Genomic DNA, 20,245 nt, shown 5'->3' with positions numbered 1-20,245 from the left:
CAAACTGACTCCAATGGCCAAACCCATCCATGAAAGTGTGTGGATGAAAGCAGATTTCACCTACATAAGGCTTTCATAAGAAAACAACAGAACATGTGAACCTAAATACTGAAACTGATAAAGATTTCTCCAAAAGGCTAAACATGAACTAGAAAAAAAACCCTGCATTACAATCTATAATGAATTATATATATTAAATAAGCACATAGAAATATCTGGGAGGGGGGAGCAACAAAAAGAACACCTTAAATCAAAACCTAAGTGCTAAAACCAGAAATAGGCAAAAACACGAAGAAATAAAATGATAAAGCAAAAGACCAAATTGCATCAGAAATGAAGATTAAATTATAAAGTGTCCCAGAAAAATACAATCAAATGAAAATTTGAAAGAAGGAAAGCAAACAAAGGAGTAAAAATAAATTAAGTAATAAGATCAGTTCAAGGGAAGGCAGTTCAAATGGAAGACAAGTCAAGAATATCCAACAAGAACATACCTATGAAACAATTAATATTAACACTTAAAACTGATCCAAAACTTTCTGAAACTAAAAAAAGAAAAAAACAGACTTGCTTCTACATGCAAGTAGAGCCCATGAGATACCTGAGAAATTGACATGAACAGGCGAATCCAGAGCATATCTTAGCAAAATTAAAGGCACTTTAGCCTCAGCTCCTCACACGCTGCACTTGCAGCCAGATCTCACACACAGAGCATCCTGGTATCAAGTGCTATCTACAAGCCAGGCAACAGCCAGAGGAGGAGCCACAGACACTGAGACTCCAAGGCCGTCTTTCATCCTGTCTTCCCAGAAAAGAAAGTGAAATCCTAGTGAAGGAAATGACATGACCATTTAATTCATTGATCAGTACAGGAGCTCCTGACTGCCTACCTGGTGCTTTTCCTTCCAGTCATATTTATTTTAAATGTGCTTAGACTGAAAAACTGTACTATATTGCATCAAATAAAAGACTGTGAAACACTTCATAATTTGCCATTAAGAAAGAAAAAGTTTGGAGAGGCTGGGAAGTAAGTAGTGTAGGAAGACTCTAACCTCACCTCCTCCCACAGATGTAACTAGATAACAAATCAGTCAGAGAACCACCCAAAGACTGGCAGAACAAACCCCTCTAGAACTAAAGGTAGAGAAGAGGCCACATCAAAGAGGGTCAGAAGGGCAGAGATGTGGTGGGGAGCTAAACAGATAGCAAGCAGGCCATCTGCCAGAGGGAGATGCCCTGGGTACAGAATAGGGAGAGAAACAAACTATTACACTGGGAGCCTACATGGGGAAGATGAATCCCAATAACATTTGGCTTTGAAATCCAGAAGGGCTGAATTTCATGAGTTCTTACAACCAGCGGGACTTAAAACTTGGAAGTTAAAAAACCAGCGACCTGAGATCCAGGAGAGCCTGAAAGGCTATAGGAAACTGAGTCCCTGCTCTTAAAGATACAGCACAACAAATGGCCCACAGAGTAGCTTGAAAAACATCTGTAACATATGGGAGGCAGAGTTACTCATCTCAGAGCATGTCTAGGACAGAGACCATTGAGAGACTCCTCCAGGAAAAAAGGAGCCAGCAGCTGCCATTTCCCTAACCCCATTCTCCAGCATAAACACAAGCCACCTGTGGGAACTGGTATAGCACCAGCATTTGCTAACTAACTTGCTTATGCCCCCTCCCCATGCTTCAGTAGATCTGCCCTCTCCAGTCAGGCCTGCCTCAGTCCTGGCACTATAGGTCTTCTCCCCCAGAGGACCAGGCAAACCTTGCTAACACTGCATGCCACACATGTGCAGATCTCCACCATCCAATAAACTCTTGCCTGGAGCCCATCCAAAGCACTGATACAAACCTAGCACTATGCAAGAAGTCCCAACAGGGGCCAGAACCTTCCAAAGTGACTTCTGCCCCAAGGAGAGGGAAAGATAAACACACACAAGTCAGACTGCAGCCCTAGACTGCAGCCCTGCCCACCAACAAAAGCTTCTCAGGACAACATAGGGAAAGCACCAAGCAGTTTGGCGCTACCACATATCTGGCAAACACCTGGGCTGAGTCAACTCAAGCCCATGGTGGCCCCAGACTGGCTCATTACCACCACAGGCATCAAACACTGCCCATCATGGGCAAAGAGTTACTGCAGACAACTTGGATGAAGGAAAAAGCTAAGCCACAATAGCAGGATTCATACAACACACACAGGACATACCCCCAAGCACCAGGTTCCAGTAAATAGAGGATATTGCACCACAGGGCACTACAGACCTCTTTTCATAAGGACACCACTTAAAAAAAAAGGTTTATTTATTTACTTTAGAGAGAAAGAGAGAGCATGCAATCAGGGAGAGGGTTAGAGAAAGAAGGAGAGAGAGAGAATTCTCAAGTAGACTTAGCATAGAGCCCAGTGTGGGACTTGATCCCAAGACTTCAAGATCAAGACCTGAGCCAAAATCAAGATGGCTACCAAACCAAGTGAGCCACCCTGGAATCTCAGGACAGCACTTTTAAGAGCAGAAAACACAGCTGACCTTCCTAACACAGAGAAACAAAGAGACTTAGACAAAATGAGGGGACCGAGGAATATGTCCCAAATGAAAGAAAACAACAAAATCACTGCAAGAGAGAAATGGAAATAAGCAATATGCCTGATAGAGAATTAAAATATTCATCATAAAGATACACACTGGACTTAAAAAAAGAGTGGAAGATATCAGTGAGACCTTTAACAAAGAGATAAAAAGGAAGCAATCAGAGATGAAGAACACAATAAATGCATTTAAAAATATGTTAACTAAAAAAAATAAAAAAAAAAAAAAGAAAAAAAAAAATAAAAAAAAAAAAATAAAAATATGTTAACTGTAATAAATAACAGACTAAAGGAAATAGAAGACAACTCAGTGACCTGGAGGACAGAGAATGGGAAGTAACCTGAGCAGGTGAGAAGAAAGAAAATTGTGAAAAATGAGAATATAATTAAAGAACTCAGCAAGACCATCAGGTGTAAAAACATTTGCATTATAGGATCCCAGAAAAAGAGAGAGAAATGGGAGAAGATAATTTGTTGGAAGAAATGATAGTTTAAATACTTCCTAAATGTGGGGAAGGAAACAGAAATCCAGATCCAGGAGGCACAGAATGTCCCCAACAAAATTAACCCAAGGAGGTGCACACCAAGACATATAATAATTTTAAAAAGTAGTGATAAAGAGATAATTTTAAAAGGAGCAGGAGAAAATAAAAGAGTTAACTACAAGGGAAACCTCATAAGACAATCAGCAGATTTCTCAGCAGAAGCTTTGCAGGCCAGAAGGGAGTGGCATGATATATTCAAAGTACTGAAAGGAAAAAATCTGCAGCCAAGAATACTCTATCTAGCAAGGCTATCATTCCAAATAGAAGGAGAGAAAAATAGTTTCCCAGAGAAACAAAAACTAAAGGAGTTTATAACCACTAAACCAGCCCTATAAGAAATGTTAAAGGGAACTCTGGATGGAAAGGAAGACCATAAGTAAAAGTAACAAAAGTAGAAAGCACAAAAGCAGAAAAATAAGTATATCTGTAAAAATCAGTGAAGGGACTCACAAAATATGGTATCATATACCTATAATGTGCCAGGGTGAAGAATTCAAAGAATGGGTTCAAACTTAAATGACCATCAACTTAATATAGACTGCTATATGCAGAAGACTACTATATGCAAACCTAATGGTAACCACAAGTCAAGAACCAGAAATAGATCTGCAAAAATAAAGACAAAGGAATCCAAGTATATCACTAAGAAAGCCAGCTTATTGTGAGAAAAAAGGGCGAGAGAAGAAAGGAACAGAGAAGAACTATGAAAACAACCATTAAACAAGTGACAAAATGGCGTATATATCTTTCAATAATTACTTTGAATGTAAGTGGTCCATGCCAATCAAAGACATAGGGTGATGAAAAAATAAAAAAGCAAGACCCACCTACAATACTGTCTACAAGAGATTTATTTCATACCTAAAGCTACCTGCAGATTGAAAGTGAGAGGATGGAGAAACATTTATCATACAAATGGAAGACAAAAGAAAGCCAGAGTAGCAATACTTATATCAGACAAAATATCTTTAAAACAAAGACTATAAAAAAGAAAAAGAAGGGCACTACATAATAATAAAGTGACAACCCAACAAGAAGATACAACAATTGTAAATACTTGTACACCCAACATAGGAGCACCAATATACATAAAGCAGTTAATAAAAAACATAAAGGAAGTAACTGATGGTAATATAATAAAAGTAAGGGACTGTAATACCTCACTTACATCAACAGATAAATCATCAACACAGAAAATCCACAAGGAAACAGTGGCTTTGAATGACACTGGACCACTGGACACTGGATTTAAGTTATATTCAGAACATTCCAATCTAAAACAACAGAATACACATTCTTTTCAAGTGCACATTGAACATTCTCCAGAATAGATATCACATATTAGGCCACAAAACAAGTCTCAACAAATTAAAAAAAAAGATCAAAGTCATACTATGCACCTTTTCTGACCACAATGCTATGAAACTACAAACCACAAGAAAAAATCTGAAGAGTTTATCTTTGTGTATGGTGAAAGAGAGTGGTCTAGTTTCATTCTTCTGCATGTGGATGTCCAATTTTCCCAGCACCATTTATTGAAGAGACTGTCTTTCTTCCAATGGATAGTCTTTCCTCCTTTATCGAATATTAGTTGCCCATAAAGTTCAGGGTCCACTTCTGGATTCTCTATTCTGTTCCATTGATCTATGTGTCTGTTTTTGTGCCAGTACCACACTGTCTTGATGACCACAGCTTTGTAGTACAACCTGAAATCTGGCATTGTGATGCCCCCAGATATGGTTTTCTTTTTTAAAATTCCCCTGGCTATTCGGGGTCTTTTCTGATTCCACACAAATCTTAAAATAATTTATTCTAACTCTCTGAAGAAAGTCCATGGTATTTTGATAGGGATTGCATTAAACGTGTATATTGCCCTGGGTAACATTGACATTTTCACAATATTAATGCTGCCAATCCATGAGCATGGAATATTTTTCCATCTCTTTGTGTCTTCCTCAATTTCTTTCAGAAGTGTTCTATAGTTTTGAGGGTATAGATCCTTTACATCTTTAGTTAGGTTTATTCCTAGGTATCTTATGCTTTTGGGTGTAATTGTAAATGGGATTGACTCCTTAATTTCTCTTTCTTCAGTCTCATTGTTAGTGTATAGAAATGCCACTGATTTCTGGGCATTGATTTTGTATCCTGCCACGCTACCGAATTGCTGTATGAGTTCTAGCAATCTTGGGGTGGAGACTTTTGGGTTTTCTATGTAGAGTATCATGTCATCGGCGAAGAGGGAGAGTTTGACTTCTTCTTTGCCAATTTGAATGCCTTTAATGTCTTTTTGTTGTCTGATTGCTGAGGCTAGGACTTCCAGTACTATGTTGAACAGCAGTGGTGAGAGTGGACATCCCTGTCTTGTTCCTGATCTTAGGGGAAAGGCTCCCAGTGCTTCCCCATTGAGAATGATATTTGCTGTGGGCTTTTCATAGATGGCTTTTAAGATGTCGAGGAATGTTCCCTCTATTCCTACACTCTGAAGAGTTTTGATCAGGAATGGATGCTGTATTTTGTCAAATGCTTTCTCTCCATCCAATGAGAGGATCATATGGTTCTTGGTTTTTCTCTTGCTGATATGATGAATCACCACCCCGATGTTTATAGCAGCAATGGCCACGATAGCCAAACTGTGGAAGGAGCCTCGGTGTCCAACGAAAGATGAATGGATAAAGAAGATGTGGTTTATGTATACAATGGAATATTACTCAGCTATTAGAAATGACAAATACCCACCATTTGCTTCAACGTGGATGGAACTGGAGGGTATTATGCTGAGTGAAGTAAGTCAGTCAGAGAAGGACAAACATTATATGTTCTCATTCATTTGGGGAATATAAATAATAGTGAAAGGGAATATAAGGGAAGGGAGAAGAAATGTGTGGGAAATATCAGAAAGGGAGACAGAACGTAAAGACTGCTAACTCTGGGAAACGAACTAGGGGTGGTAGAAGGGGAGGAGGGCGGGGGGTGGGAGTGAATGGGTGACGGGCACTGGGGGTTATTCTGTATGTTAGTAAATTGAACACCAATAAAAAATAAATTAAAAAAAAGAAAAAATCTGAAGATCACACATATATGGAGGTTAAATAACATGCTACTAAATAACAAATGTGTCGAATAAGAAATAAAAGAGGAAATTTTTAAAATACATGGAGAAAAACGAAAATGAAAACACAACAGTCCAAATCTTTGGGATGCAGCAAAAGCAGGAAAATTCAAAGAGGGTTCTATGATGGAAGTTTATGGCCATATAGGCATACCTCAAGAAGCAAGAAATTTTTCAAACAAACTAACTTATACCTAAAGGATCTAGGAAAAGAACAACAAACAAAATGCTGAAACAGTAGAAAGAAGGAAATAATAAAGATTAGAGCAGAAATAAATGAAATAGAAACTAAAAATAAAATAGAACAGATCAATGAAATCAGGAGCTGGGTGTGGAAAAAATCCACAAAATTGGTAAACCTTTAGCTAGACTCATTTAAAAAAAAAAAAAACTGACAGGAGACTCCAAAAAACAAAATCAGTACTGAAAGAGGAGAATTAACAACAGACACCACAGAAATACAGGGGACTGTTAGAGAATATTATGAAAAATTATATATAAACAAATTGAACAACCTAGAAGAAATGGAGAAGTTCCTAGAAACATATGACTTCCCAAAACCAAATCAGGAAGACACAGAACATTTGAACAGACTGATTACCAGCAATGAAATTGAGTCAGTAATAAAAAAAACTCCCAAGAAAATAAAGTCCAGGACCAGATAGTTTCACAGGTGAATTCTACCAAACATTTAAAGAAGCGTCAATACCTATACTTTGCAAACTACTTCAAAAAATAGAAGAGGAAGGAAAATTTCCAAATTCATTCTCTGAGGCCAGCGTTACCCTGATACCAAAACCAGATAAAGACATTAGAAAGAAAATTACAGGTCAATATCTCTGATGAACATACTTGCAAAAATCCTCCACAAAATACTAGCAAAGTGAATCCAATAATACATTACAAAAAAATCATTCACCACAATCAAGTAGGATTTATCCCTAGGTTGCAAGAGTGGTTCAATATTCACAAAGCAATCAATGTATCAATGTGCTACATCACAATATGGTCACATCTATAAGAGAAAGGATTTTAAAACTGATCATTTAAATAGACACAGAAAAAGCATTTGACAAAGTACAACATCCTTCCATGATAAAAGCCCTCAACAAAGTAGGTTTAGAGGGAACCTATCACAACATAATAAAGGCCACACATGAAAAACTGACAGTGAACATCACCCTCAATAGGGAAACGCTGGGAGCTTTCCTCCTAAGGTCAGGAACAAGAAAAAGATGTCCACCTACCTTACTATTTTTATTCAACATAGTACTGGAAGTCCTAGCCACAACAATCAGACAAGAATAAAAGCATCCAAATTGGTAAGGAAGAAGGAAAACTTTCACTATTTGCAATGACACAATACTCTTATATAGAAAACTAAAAACACTACCAAAAACTGACTAGAACTGATAAATGAATTCAATGAAGTCACAGGATACACAGAAATCTGCTGCATTTCTATACAGTAATAGTAAGGCCCCAGAAAAACATTTTAAGAAAATAATCCCATTTATAATTACATTAAAAAATAAAAATACCTAGGAATAAACTTAACCAAGGTGGTGAAATACATGTATTCTGAAGACTATAAGACACTGATGAAAGAAATTGAAGATGACACAAACAATTGGAAAGATAGATATTCCCTGCTCATGTAATAGAGAACACATATGGTCAAAATATCCATACTACCCAAAGAAATCTGTAGATTTAATGCAATCCCCATCATTTTCCACAGAGCTAGAACAAACAATCCTAAAATTTAGATAGAACCACAAAAGACCCTTAATAGCCAAAGTAATCTTGAAAAAAAAGCTGGAGGTATAACAATTCCAAATTTCAAGTTATATTACGAAGTTGTAGTAACAAAAATTGTATGGTACTCAATGGAATATAATAGAAAGCCAGGACAAAACCCTAAGATTATATGGTCAATTAATTTTCAATGAAGGAAGCAAGAATATGCAATGGGAAAAAGATAAGTCTCCTCACCAGTTCATGTTGGGAAAACTGGACATCTACACGAAAAAGAATGAAACTGAATCACTTTCTTACACCATATGCAAAAATAAACTCAAAAATGTGTTAAAGGCCTACCTGTGAGAAACAAAACCATAAAAATCCTGGAAGAAAGCACAGGCAGTAATTTCTCTGACATCAGCCATAACAACTTTTTCTACATTTGTCTCCAAAGGCAAGGGAAGCAAAAGCAAAAATAAACTACTGGGACTGCATCAAAATAAAAAGTTTCTAGACAGCAAAGGAAACAACCAACAAAACTGAAAGACAACCTAGTAAATGCCAAAGGACAAATCCAATAAAGCATTAGTATCCAAAATATAAAAAGAACTTATAAAACTCAACACCCAGAAAAAAAACAATCCAGTTAAAAAATGGGCAGAAGACATAAACAAAATTTTCCCAAAGACATACAGATGGCCAACACATATAAAAAGATGCTCAACATCACTCAACATCAAGGAAACGCAAATGAAAGCCACAATGAGATATTACCTCATATTTGTCAGAATGGCTAAAATCAAAAACACAAGAAAAAAATACACAAAAAAACAAGTATTGATGAGGATGTGGAGAAAAAGGAACCCTCGTGTACTGTTGGTAGGAATGCAAAGTGGCATAGCCCCTAGGGAAGACAGTATGGAGGTGTCTCAAAAAATTAAAAATAGAACTAACATATGATCCAGTAATCATGCTACTAAATATTTACCAAAGAATACAAGAACAATATTCAAAAGGATATGTGCACCCCTATGTTTATAGCAGCATTATTTTCAATAGCTACATTATGGAAGCAGCATAAGTGTCTATTAATAGATGGATGGATAAAGAAGATGTGGTATACATATACAATGAAATATTATTCAACCATAAAAGAATGAAATCTTACTATTTGCAATGACATGGATGAATCTAGGGAGTATAATGCTTAGTGAAATAAGTCAGTCAGAGGAAGACAAATGCTATATGATTTCTCTTATATGTGGAATTTAAGAAACAAAACAAATGAACATAGGGGAAAAAAAGACAAACTACAAAACAAAAGAGAATGTTACCAGAGGGGAGATGGGTCAGGGGATAGGTGAAATAGGTGCTTAGGATTAAAGAGTACACTTATCATGAGGAGTAATGAATAACGTATAGAATTGTTAAATCACTATATTGTATACCTGAAACTAAAAACATTGTATGTTATCTGTAATGGAATTAAAATGAAAAATTTAATTAAAAAATTCATTTAGCTTGCAACTATATGTTGGGAAATTTATCATTGATAAACAAGAATGAAGCAAAGTTTTATCTGTGAAGATATTCAAAACAGAATTATGATAACAAGGAATAAGAAGCAATCTACATGCCCAACAAAACTAAAATAGTGATATATCTACATGTAATAGGTATAAATATATTCCATTTGGAAAGAATAACTAGTGGCCTGGTAAAATGTTCACAATATATTATGAAAAATAAAAGGTAAGACACAATGAAATCAAAATTTTTAACAAGTTTATGTGTATCATGAGAGGAAGGGAAAATGTAAGAAAATGCAACAAATTTCAGTGGTTATTTCATGGCAGCAAAATCACAAGTTACTTTTATATTTTATTATTTTTTCTTTTATATTCCCCTTGGAATATATACTTATATAGTCAAAAAATTAGTAATTTTTAAAAAACAAAATAGTAAGTCAACATTTTGCACTGTGTATCACAGGAAGCCATATTTTGTGAAAGAAATTTTGAAATGAGGTAGATTAAAGTCAATTTAGTGCATTTGCCACTGCAAACTAAGAATTTTATGCAAATAAGGACTGAACAGTTAGATGACCACTTAATGACCATACTGCTTTGGTTTCTGAACAGCAAGGACTTGACAAGAAGAATGATCAGAGGTGGAACCATACAGAAATAAGATATGGCTCTTAAACACTACTCACCAGAGAGACATTTTCCCTCCATCTAAGAAGGTGGATGCAATTCTTAAGGCTGCTAGCTAATGCAATTTTGGAGGAGCTGTCAGTCTTGCCCCAGTCTTTCTGAGGCTTCCACAGTACCTAGCTTTTGCCACTGTCACTCTGCACACAAGATGCACATATTGAATAGAAATATAAGGCCTACCTTGGAAAGTTCACTACACACAATATATCACCTACTGGAGCTGAACTCTGAGCTCTGGGCATGATCTGAGTGGCTGCACACTAACCCTTTCAGTCAGGTAGATGTCTTGATTATTATTTTTATTATTATTAGTTTCAGGGGCAGAATTAAGGGATTCATCAGCTGCATATAACACCCAGTGTTCATTATATCAAATGCCCTCCTTAATGCCCATCACCCAATTACCCATCTCTCCACCCATTTCCCCTCCAGAAACTCTGTTTGTTTTCTAGAGTTAAGTCTCATGGTTTGCCTTCCCCTCTGTTTTCGTCCTATTTTATTTTTTCCTCCCTTCCCTTATGATCATCTGTTTTATTTCTTAAATTCTACATATGAATGAAATCATATGGTATTTGTCTTTGACTGACTTATTTTGCTTAGCATAATACCCTCTAGTTCTAGCCATGTCATTGCAAATGGCAAGATTTCATTCTTTTGGATAGCTGAATAATATTCCATTGTTATATACACACCACATCTTCTTTATTCATTCACCTGTTGATAGACACATGGGTTCTTTCCATATTCCTGGTTATTATATCAAAGTTAAGAAAATATCAGACCAGCATGTATTATTTTTTGTTTTTTAAAGATTTTATTTATTTATTCATGAGAGACACAGAGAGAGAGGCAGAGACACAGGCAGAGGGAGAATCAGGCTCCCTGCAGGAGACCAATATGGGACTTGATCCCAGGACCCTGGGATCACAACCTGAGCCAAAGGCAGATGTTCAACCACTGAGCCACCCAGGCGCCCCAGACCAGCATTTATTGTTGCCCTAAAAATCCTCTAATCTTTTACGATATTAATACGAGGCCTCTCAAGCCTCCTTGTGAGACCAACCAGTGTTGAGTGGCCATGTGAGTATATTGTTGAGTCCAGTTAGAAGACTTTGGCTAACCAAAGAAGAGGAGACTAGGGATATGTTAATGACAGCCTTCCAGCTTAGCAAAAATTAGGAATCCATTCCAAATGAGGAAGCCCTGGAATTTGGGGATTCAAGTTTATATCTCCCGTTGGCTGTCCCTCTTAGGTCGCTTGCCTCTGAGCCCGCTTTCCTAGCTGTGCTCCAGGAATGAATCGTTACTGCCTCTGCAGCAAAGATGAGATGATAAGTTATACTGGTAAGACCACTGCTGTATTTGCTATAGTGAATGCTGTTCTCATTAAGAAAACTTTTGTCTGGAGGACCTGAGTGGCTCAGTTGGTTAGGTGTCTGCCTTTGGCTCGGGTCATGATCCTCGGGTCCCGGGATCGAGCTCCTGCATTGGGCTCCCTGCTCAGCAAGGAGTCTGCTTTTCCTTGCTCTGTCCCTCCTCCCTGTTCGTGTTTTCTCTCTCAAATAAATAAATAAAATCTTTTTTTAAAAAAAAGAAAACTCTTAAGTGATAGGATTACTCCTTTTATGCTTAGCAGACACTGATGATGCCTAAATAGGAAGTGGCAGTCAATTGCTAAGTTTTAGATCCTGTTTCAGCAGTGGGGTAAACAACGTGTGAGAGTCCTCCCAAAAGATTCATGTTAGTATCCCATGGCTCACTGTCCAGCCTTGTCCCTCCATCCCATGCCCAAGTCTTCCAGGAGTATCAATTAATTAATTTTAGTGTCCCAACAAATTGTCAAGAACTATTAGTGACTCATGAACAACAGAAATGGTCAGTATAATAAGTCTGCCAAAATTCAGTGCTATATGTAGAGACTGATGTTGATTCTTACCTGGGTATGACAAGTGAGGTTTTATCCTCAAGCCCAACCCAGCCAAGTAGTGCCCTGCAGAAGCCTGAGGTCATAGCTTCCACAGGATACAGGTCACACTGCCCCTCAGGTAGAGCTGCTATTCCAAATCTTAAGCAGGGTTGGTTCTGAGAATCATCGCTATGCATACCTGATCTGTGAGTTGACAGTGTAAGAACTTCAAAAGAAATCTTGCTCAACACCAAATGAATGTCAGTTCATTTTAGCAGCACCATTTTATGGGGCCTACCGGTACCTATTCTGTCCATTCATATGCTTCCAAAGTACAATGGTGTCATATGAAAACAGGCATGCAGGGAGTCAGGACCCCAGCAAGGACTCTGCTCTCTTGGAGCACGTTCTCTTTTGCAGGAGCAAGCAATGGTGGCTCTTCCCCATGCTGGGTGTCATCTCTGCATGCCCTCCTGATAGGTGCCTACACATGAGTGCCTGTTCCCTATTTGCAATATTGCTGGGTCCTTTCAAGTACAGGCTTTTTCACTGGGCAGTCTGGTAGGGGATCTTCAGACTCTCAGTAAGCACCACAGTCATAGATAGTCAAGGCACAAATCACTGTTGGAATTTTCAAGAAAACAATATAAACCATCCAGCAAGCCCACAACCATTTCTTGACCCCTAGACTCAATCTGAATTATTCAGAATATCTAAATCATGCTCTGTGTTATGAAGGTAATCCCAGCAATAAATTTTTAATGTGTGTGGTTTTTTTTAGCTAAGTTCACCTACACTAACATATCTCTAATTGCTAAAAATAGGCTTATCCTGCTTATCCTAGTGTTTAACAGTTTGCATTGCTATTTTTTTAATTAAGTGAGTTTAGGGATTAAACAAAGAGAAATTTAAAATGAGTTTTAAAGTACCTGAAAAATTCCATGAAAGAGAATCCATATCCATGCTGTTCTGCAATTCCTGCACAAACAACATTTGCTGATGCTCCAATCAGTGTCCCATTCCCTGGAATCAAAATTTTAAATGTAAAATAAAATCTCAGTTTATCTTGGTGGTAGCCTTCTATTCTTTTTTGTTCTGTGATATTTGCATCATCTCATAGGATTCTGATTTGATGATTACATGTACTATCAAAGTGATTACTTTGCAAATATCTGTTAGAAATAAAACACTGACAACCAGAAAATAAGTTCACTGTAAATACTGTAATCCATTTACAAATAAGACTACAACTGCTTTATGTGGTAGAAAACAGGAAATGCTAAGGAGAATTGGCAAATCACTGTGGCACATGGTGGCATCTATCTTTTAGAGGAAAATGTAAGCCAGACTAACAACCATAGGAGAGAACAGATGTTTTCAGAGCAGTAGAATGGGATCTCAGATAAGAACCACCTTCCTCAGGACTCCAGGCCCAGACAACCACCAGTAAACACGGTCTGTGGATGGAAAGATGGATGCAAACAACCAGGATAATAAAATGCCTCTCTGTGTGAGCCTTTTTTAACAGTGGGTACATGATCTGTGGGGAATTGTAACCTGCACGTGCATACATACTGGTGAGGCCTCATGGTGAGGGCCAAGGCCAGCGACCAACGTGACTCATTCAGGGAAGGGTGAATTTGCTTGGTGAAACAATCAGCATCTTCTAACTCCCAATCACAGAGATCAGGGCTCAGGAATAGGCATATAACTTAGGCTCAGCCTATTTTACTCAGTTTTGACATGTATGCATAAACCACTCAGGAAAAGACTCTGTTTCCTAAGGTCTGTTGAGCTGTGAGGCACAAATCTGGAGCTGCCTACTGCATATTGGCACAAGGGAGCAGCCTCTCTGAAATTGGACAACATAAGGAACAGAGCAGGAGGAGGAGGACCAAGGGTGAAATCTAGGCTGTATACACTGAGCCCCTAAGTGTCGCCTTTTCTGAGAACCCAGCAACATATTATTTGTGGGTCTTCTGGAGCACTGAGCGTGGAGAGAAGTACAGAATAAATAATCTCAGAGTAACATGGACTTCTGGATTTCTCCACTGGAAGAGACACACAGACTGGGGCCTATTCCCCAGGAGAGGATCTTGTAGAAGATCTGTCAGTGCAAATGACACTCAGCTGAATACATGCTCCTGCTCCCCTTCTTCCTCGGAGTCTTTACCCTCTCCTTGAAACACACAGCTGGCAACACAACCACCTGTCAGGCACGCAGCCCAGACTGCCTATGCAAAGGCTTATGAAGGCAAGCTCAAGCCTCATCTTATTCTCTCTGCTTTTCCTCCATAGAAGACTTAGACTAGGTTTGTTTTTGTTTTTGTTTTTTTCAGTGGAAGAAATTGAGTGGGGAGTCCAAGAGATCCCAGAGGGCTAGAGGGATCCCAGGAGAGACCCCAAAGGGAAGTGGAGGTATTCCCGCCATGAGCAGGATTCTACACAGTGTTGCTAACTCTGAGATTTAGGCCCAAGTGCCAGGACGAGAGAGGCCTTCAGGAGCCAAAGGCAGCCCAGCTGTCAGCCAGCAAGGGATGGGGACCCAGTCTTAGAAATGTAAGGAACTGGATCCTGGCTACAATCTGAGTGAATTCAGAAGCAGACCCATCCCAGAGCTACCAGAAGAAGCAGAGCCTGGGGATACCTTGATCTTGGCCTCATGAGACCAAGTAGAGACCCAGTGAGCTATCCTTATCTGGAGTACAAGAAATATGAAAGAATAGATAAAGTTTGTCAATGTGTTATGGTAATGATAGAAAAGGTCATGCAGGTGATTCTAGGATTCCAGGACCATTTTGAGACCTCTTATCTCAGACACCTGCTAGAGCTGAGTCTACATTTTCAATTCAGTTCTAACAACTGTCTCCACCCCCTTCCTAATTTCCGTTCATTTCTTGCTAACTTCCCAACCTTAGGCAGCTCTCCCTTCTACCCCAGCAGGCTGTCTCTGTGAACAAATCAGCTCATATCCTTTGGGGCTCATGGGGCTCATGGGACTCTACTTCCTAGAGAGGTAGGAGATGCATAGCAGGCATGAGATCAGAGAGGCCAAGAGAAATGTTCTGAGGGCTGGGGTCACCAGGCCATGGCCAGGTAGTAGGGCTTCCTCAAGGAAGAGGAGATTTAGGAGGCACCAAGAGAATGAGAAGGCACAGCCAGCTTCAACAAGGCAAGGGGACATATGCAGGCCTCAGTGTGGAGTGAGTTCTGCTAGAGAACAATTTGAGAATGACAAGACCAGATGTCTGCTCAGTGTCTCCTCATGAAGACATTCTAAAGGTGTGGTACCTCATCTTCCCCATGACCCCTAGGGTCCCCAATGTCCCTATGAAGAAACTAAGGCACAGAAAGGCAACATGGTGAAATGTTGGGGCTGGGAAGTGATGAGCCCAGGACTAGAGCCAGCTGTTTTGACTCCAGAGGAGGATCAGAGAGGGAAAAGCTCAATGTGCATGACATAGGCCCAAGGCCTTTCTGTAGACAGTCATGCAGGTCATCTGAAGGTCTTAAGAAGGTCGTAATGTACAAATTCCACAGCAATGATGGCCTCACTCAGCCTCTTCTTGGTTCTGTCACACCAACATATCCATCCCTTCACCCTGCCAGCCAGCTGGCTCCTGCTATCAGTAAGGAGACCTGCTGATGAGGTTCCACACCTTGGTGAGCCATCCTGCCCTGCAATTATTTCCCAAGTCTGCCAAAGCTATCCCTACAGGAATGCCCATGATCCTCAGATGGTCCTGTCCTGCCAGCCTCCATTGCAGAGCATGTACCTCAGTGCCAGGGTGGTGTTTTCCCTGTAATCTCCAAGCACTGCTACTCCAGAACTTGACATGGTAAGCCCTGCTTCTGGATAGCATGGAGCTTAACACATGGCCCAGGGTACGTTCAGCAAACTGTGTGAACTCTAAAACTAAAAAGCAACACTTTTCTTCTCTCCTGTTAGGGATTAATGATTGAAAGAAATAGCCCCTTATTTCCAGTTAAAATCCTATTGCCTGGATCAATACTATCTTGTCATACTGTAATTGGTATGAATTCCTCAACTGCAACAGACCACTTGCCAGAAAATGAAAGGCCCTTTCTATTTCCTTCCTTTTGCCAGGGGGCACTGGCTCAGTAGGTAAATTTGTTCCTGAGCACTTCTGGATCTGGGAAATGGAATAGGAGAGTTTCAAAGATCTAAGGCAAGGGATAGAATCTTGGTCTTCTGGCTGCATGATGAAGAGGGCTGGAGAGAGGGGTAGAGTGAAGAGCCCCACAGCTCAAAATCTTTCCTTAGAAAGAATATGAGGCAGAGAAACGAGCAAGGGCTGGACTGACTTCTCTCAGTAAGGCAGTTGTTCAGCTTTTGTATATCTGACTCCTAGCCACCTTTTCAGGAATATAACACAGATGGCACGATGGAGATTGCTATTCCTCCAAAAGCCTTTTCTGCACTGGGATATGGCCTCATAGCCTGAGATCCTTCCCCAGATTTGCCTTTCAATCACCCCTTTGCAGGAAGTCATTCAGCCTCCTGAATACCTCATAACCTGGGAAGTGGTACTTTAACCTATTAAGTCTCACTGATTACTGTTTCTTTCTTAAAAATTCTTTATTTCAATTCAATTAATTAACATATACTATATTTTTAATTTCAGAGGCAGAATTTAGTGATTTTCAGTTGCATATGACACTCAGTGCTCATTACATCAAGTGCCCTCCTTAATACCCATCACCCAATTACCTCATCCCCCTCATTCACCTTCCCTCCAGAAAGCCTCAGTTCATTTCCAGAGTTCAGCATCTCTTATGGTTTGGCTCCCTCTCCATTTTCATTTTATTTTATTTTTCCTTCCCTTCCCCTGCTCATCTGTTTTATTTCTTAAATTCCACATATGAGTGAAATCATACGGCATTTGTCTTTCTCTGACTTATTTCAGTTAGCACAACATGTGCTATGTCATTGCAAATTGTAAATTTCATTCTTTTGGATGGCTGATTTTTTTAAGAAAGCTTTCAGCTATATGTATCAGAAAACCTGGATAACAGTGATTTATACACAATGGAAAATAATCTCCCATGTAACAAGAAGCCTAGGGACAGAGGGCTGCCAAGCATCAGGTCAGTGTCATAAGTAATTTCACAAGTGGGTCTTCGCAATTTTTTTGGCCTCTCCCACTCATCACAGATGGTTTCATGGTCATATTTAAGGTAGGAAGTATGGAGAAGAACTGGTATCAATACATTTTTATCAAAGGGGTAAAATCTATGTTTAGAGGCTCCCAAACAGGTTTCCCTCATATCTTCTTGGTTAGCAAAATGAGACAAACAGTGCAGATGAGCTACAGAGCAACTATTAACAGTAGAGGGACACAAGAGAGAAGAGAGTAGGAGCAGTGTTGGGTTAGCCAGACAACGGGCCCTGCACAAGTGTATTGGAAACAGAGTATATCAGCAGGTAGAGTAGAAAGAATGCTAGATTTGGATTCTGAAGACCTCCTTTAAAGTCTCAACTCTGCTAAACCGTGTAATCAAGAGTGATCACTGATCAGCTCTGTTATATTGATTAAGCTGTTTTTGGTCATGAGAAAGGAAGATTAGAAACAGTATGGTGTTGGTAATACAGAGAGTTTATCTCCTCTGACAGGCAAGTCAAGACTCATTGTTAGTTGCAGGTTTCAGTGGTGTTTTTCAGGACCAGTTATCTCCACTTGTATGCTCTTCCACTCATCAACAGACTTGGCCCCACACTCAGTCTGGAAAGGGCTCCAGGCCCTTTCATTACCACATGACAGAAGACAGTATCCGGAGAAAGAAGCAGGAGCACTCTCTTGCCTAAGATTTGTTCTCAGGCTCAGGGAAATCATTACCAGAAGGCCCTCTATCCCCACAGAATAACTCCCTCATGCCTCCTTGACTCCAAATGACTTTGGCAAGGAGCAGAATGCACCTGGCTACCCCTGCCTTATCATCACTGGGGAAGAGATGTAGGTGAGTCAGTAACCTCTGAATAAAATGAGGATAGTCACCACCTTTCCTGATTAAAAATATGAGGGTACTATTCAAATGTCAATGGTTGTTGTAGCAATTTAATAAGATGCTACCAGACTTTCTTATGGTACTCCACAAATGGCATGTGTTCCATGTGGTAAGGAGAAAAAAGCCCTAGGTGTCACTAATGAGGCTCAGGCCTCCTTTCCTGCTTCCATTTATAGAGGAGCAAATAGGTTTTGGTATGTGCATGTGAACAGCTGTTGCCTGTCTTGGCATGTCTGGGTAGTCCTACATGGAAAGATGATATATGGATCTAGAGACAAAACAACGTTTTCAAAACTATGTTTCATTTTTGATGGATATTTTATAAGTTTATAAAGAATCTCCAATTTAACATCCTTTATCAGCCAGTCCAAGTTGGATCAAATATGCCATGCTCTCAGACCACTGATAATTTCCCACTTGACAGGAAACATAAAAATTAACTATATGCTGGAAATCCCTTTGGCAAGTGGAAGAAACACCTGTCACTCGAGATCTGAATATGACCAAAGGGAAGAAACAGGTTTTAATGCAGCCACATGTCTCCTGGATTGTCCACAATCCCTAGGTAACTTTGAAAAGACAACATGCATGCTTGGACCTAAAGTCGTCTTCATTTTTATTTGTTCTCTATGTTTTAACCAGTAGATATTTAAATTATCTTTAAAATTTATTTTTAATACAACTAATACATGGATATGGCAACAAATAAAATAGAAAAGCTTGAGAGTCAAGGAAATTAACAACCGTAGCATATTTTACGAGTAGCTAAGACTTCCAAGGTTGGATGTGGGTTCATTCCAACTGGGAAACTCAGTCAGCAACATTTATACCATCCAGACTATGTAAATGCAACCCCTGTAAGGCCAAGACCATTTACCATCTACCAGGACCACGGGCCAATCAAGTCTCATTTCTTATGTTCTATCATTTGCTTAAAGTCGTGTTTCATTTTAATTTGCTCCAAATTTGAACACTATTTTTGTGCCATTTTTTGCTAAACCTAGTAGTATTTCTAATTTCTTGTTCTCAACATAAAGAGACCTTAGCCAATAAACTCTGGAGCTGGGCTGCTAGATTCCCAGCTTTAAGATTTACTACTTGTATGACATTAGGCAGGTTTCTAAGCCTCCATAAAGTTCCAAAATTTCACAAAGATGGCATTAGGTATGTATCCACTCATGTGCTGCTTCTACTCAGGAAAATTCACTTCTATTATTTTTTGGATAAATTCCTTCCTTCATTTCAGTGTCTTTCCTGAGATTTTTCTTAGAAGTCAAATATTGGATTTCTCATAATGAATTTTTATGTGTTTTATTTTTATTCTGTAATTTATTGTTTATTTCCTTGACTTTATTTTTCAGTCAGCCTATCTATCCATATTTAATTAGTTTAGTAATTATGGATTTAATCAATAAGAACATTCTTCCCTCTGCCTTTTCCTTTTTCTATTATTGCAACTGAAGTTTTATTTGAGGTAACTGTATATTCACATGAAGTTATGAGGAATAACATAAAGAGATCCCATGTATCACTTACCAGTTTCCTTCAATGGTAAGGTAATTCAAAATCATAGTACTATATCACAATCAGAACAGTGACATTGATGGTCAATATACAGAACATTTTCATCACCAAAATGATCTCTCCTATGGCCCTTTTACACCTGGACACACTTCCTTCCACCTTGCCCTGTACTTAACCCCCACTAATCACTAATCTATTCTGCTTTTCTACAACTGTATCTCTTCAATATCATATAAATGTAATCAGTCTGTAATCTTTTGATACTGACTTTTTTTTCACTCCATATAATTTCCTGGAGATCCATTAAGGTTACTATGTGTGTCAATTCATAATTTATTTTTACTGTCAAGTGGCATTCCGTGGTAGGGATGTACCACAGTTTTTTTAGTCATTTACTATTGAATGACATCTGGTTTATTTCTACTTTTTGGCTATCACAAATCAACATTTTTACGTAGGTTTTGAGTTAACATAAGTTTTCATTTCTCTAGAATAAATGCCCAGTTGTACAATTGCTGGGTTTTATGGTAGTTGCAGGTTACGTTTTTTAAAACACTGCCAAACCGTTTCCAGAGTGATGGGA

General features: G+C 38.9%; 1 protein-coding gene across 1 annotated transcript in view; it reads right to left on the bottom strand.

Annotated features, from left to right (window-relative positions):
* Positions 1–20,245, bottom strand: part of OCA2 (OCA2 melanosomal transmembrane protein) — a 452,602-nt gene that overhangs the window by 133,618 nt on the left and 298,739 nt on the right. Inside the window, exon 23 of the mRNA XM_025437625.3 lies at positions 13,041–13,134. Within this exon, the coding sequence (XP_025293410.1) occupies positions 13,041–13,134 (94 nt within the window). The remainder of the gene's footprint in view (positions 1–13,040; positions 13,135–20,245) is intronic.

This window comes from Canis lupus, chromosome 3, assembly GCF_003254725.2.
Source record: "Canis lupus dingo isolate Sandy chromosome 3, ASM325472v2, whole genome shotgun sequence".
Lineage (NCBI taxonomy): Eukaryota > Metazoa > Chordata > Mammalia > Carnivora > Canidae > Canis > Canis lupus.
This window is presented reverse-complemented; position numbering and strand designations above follow the sequence as displayed.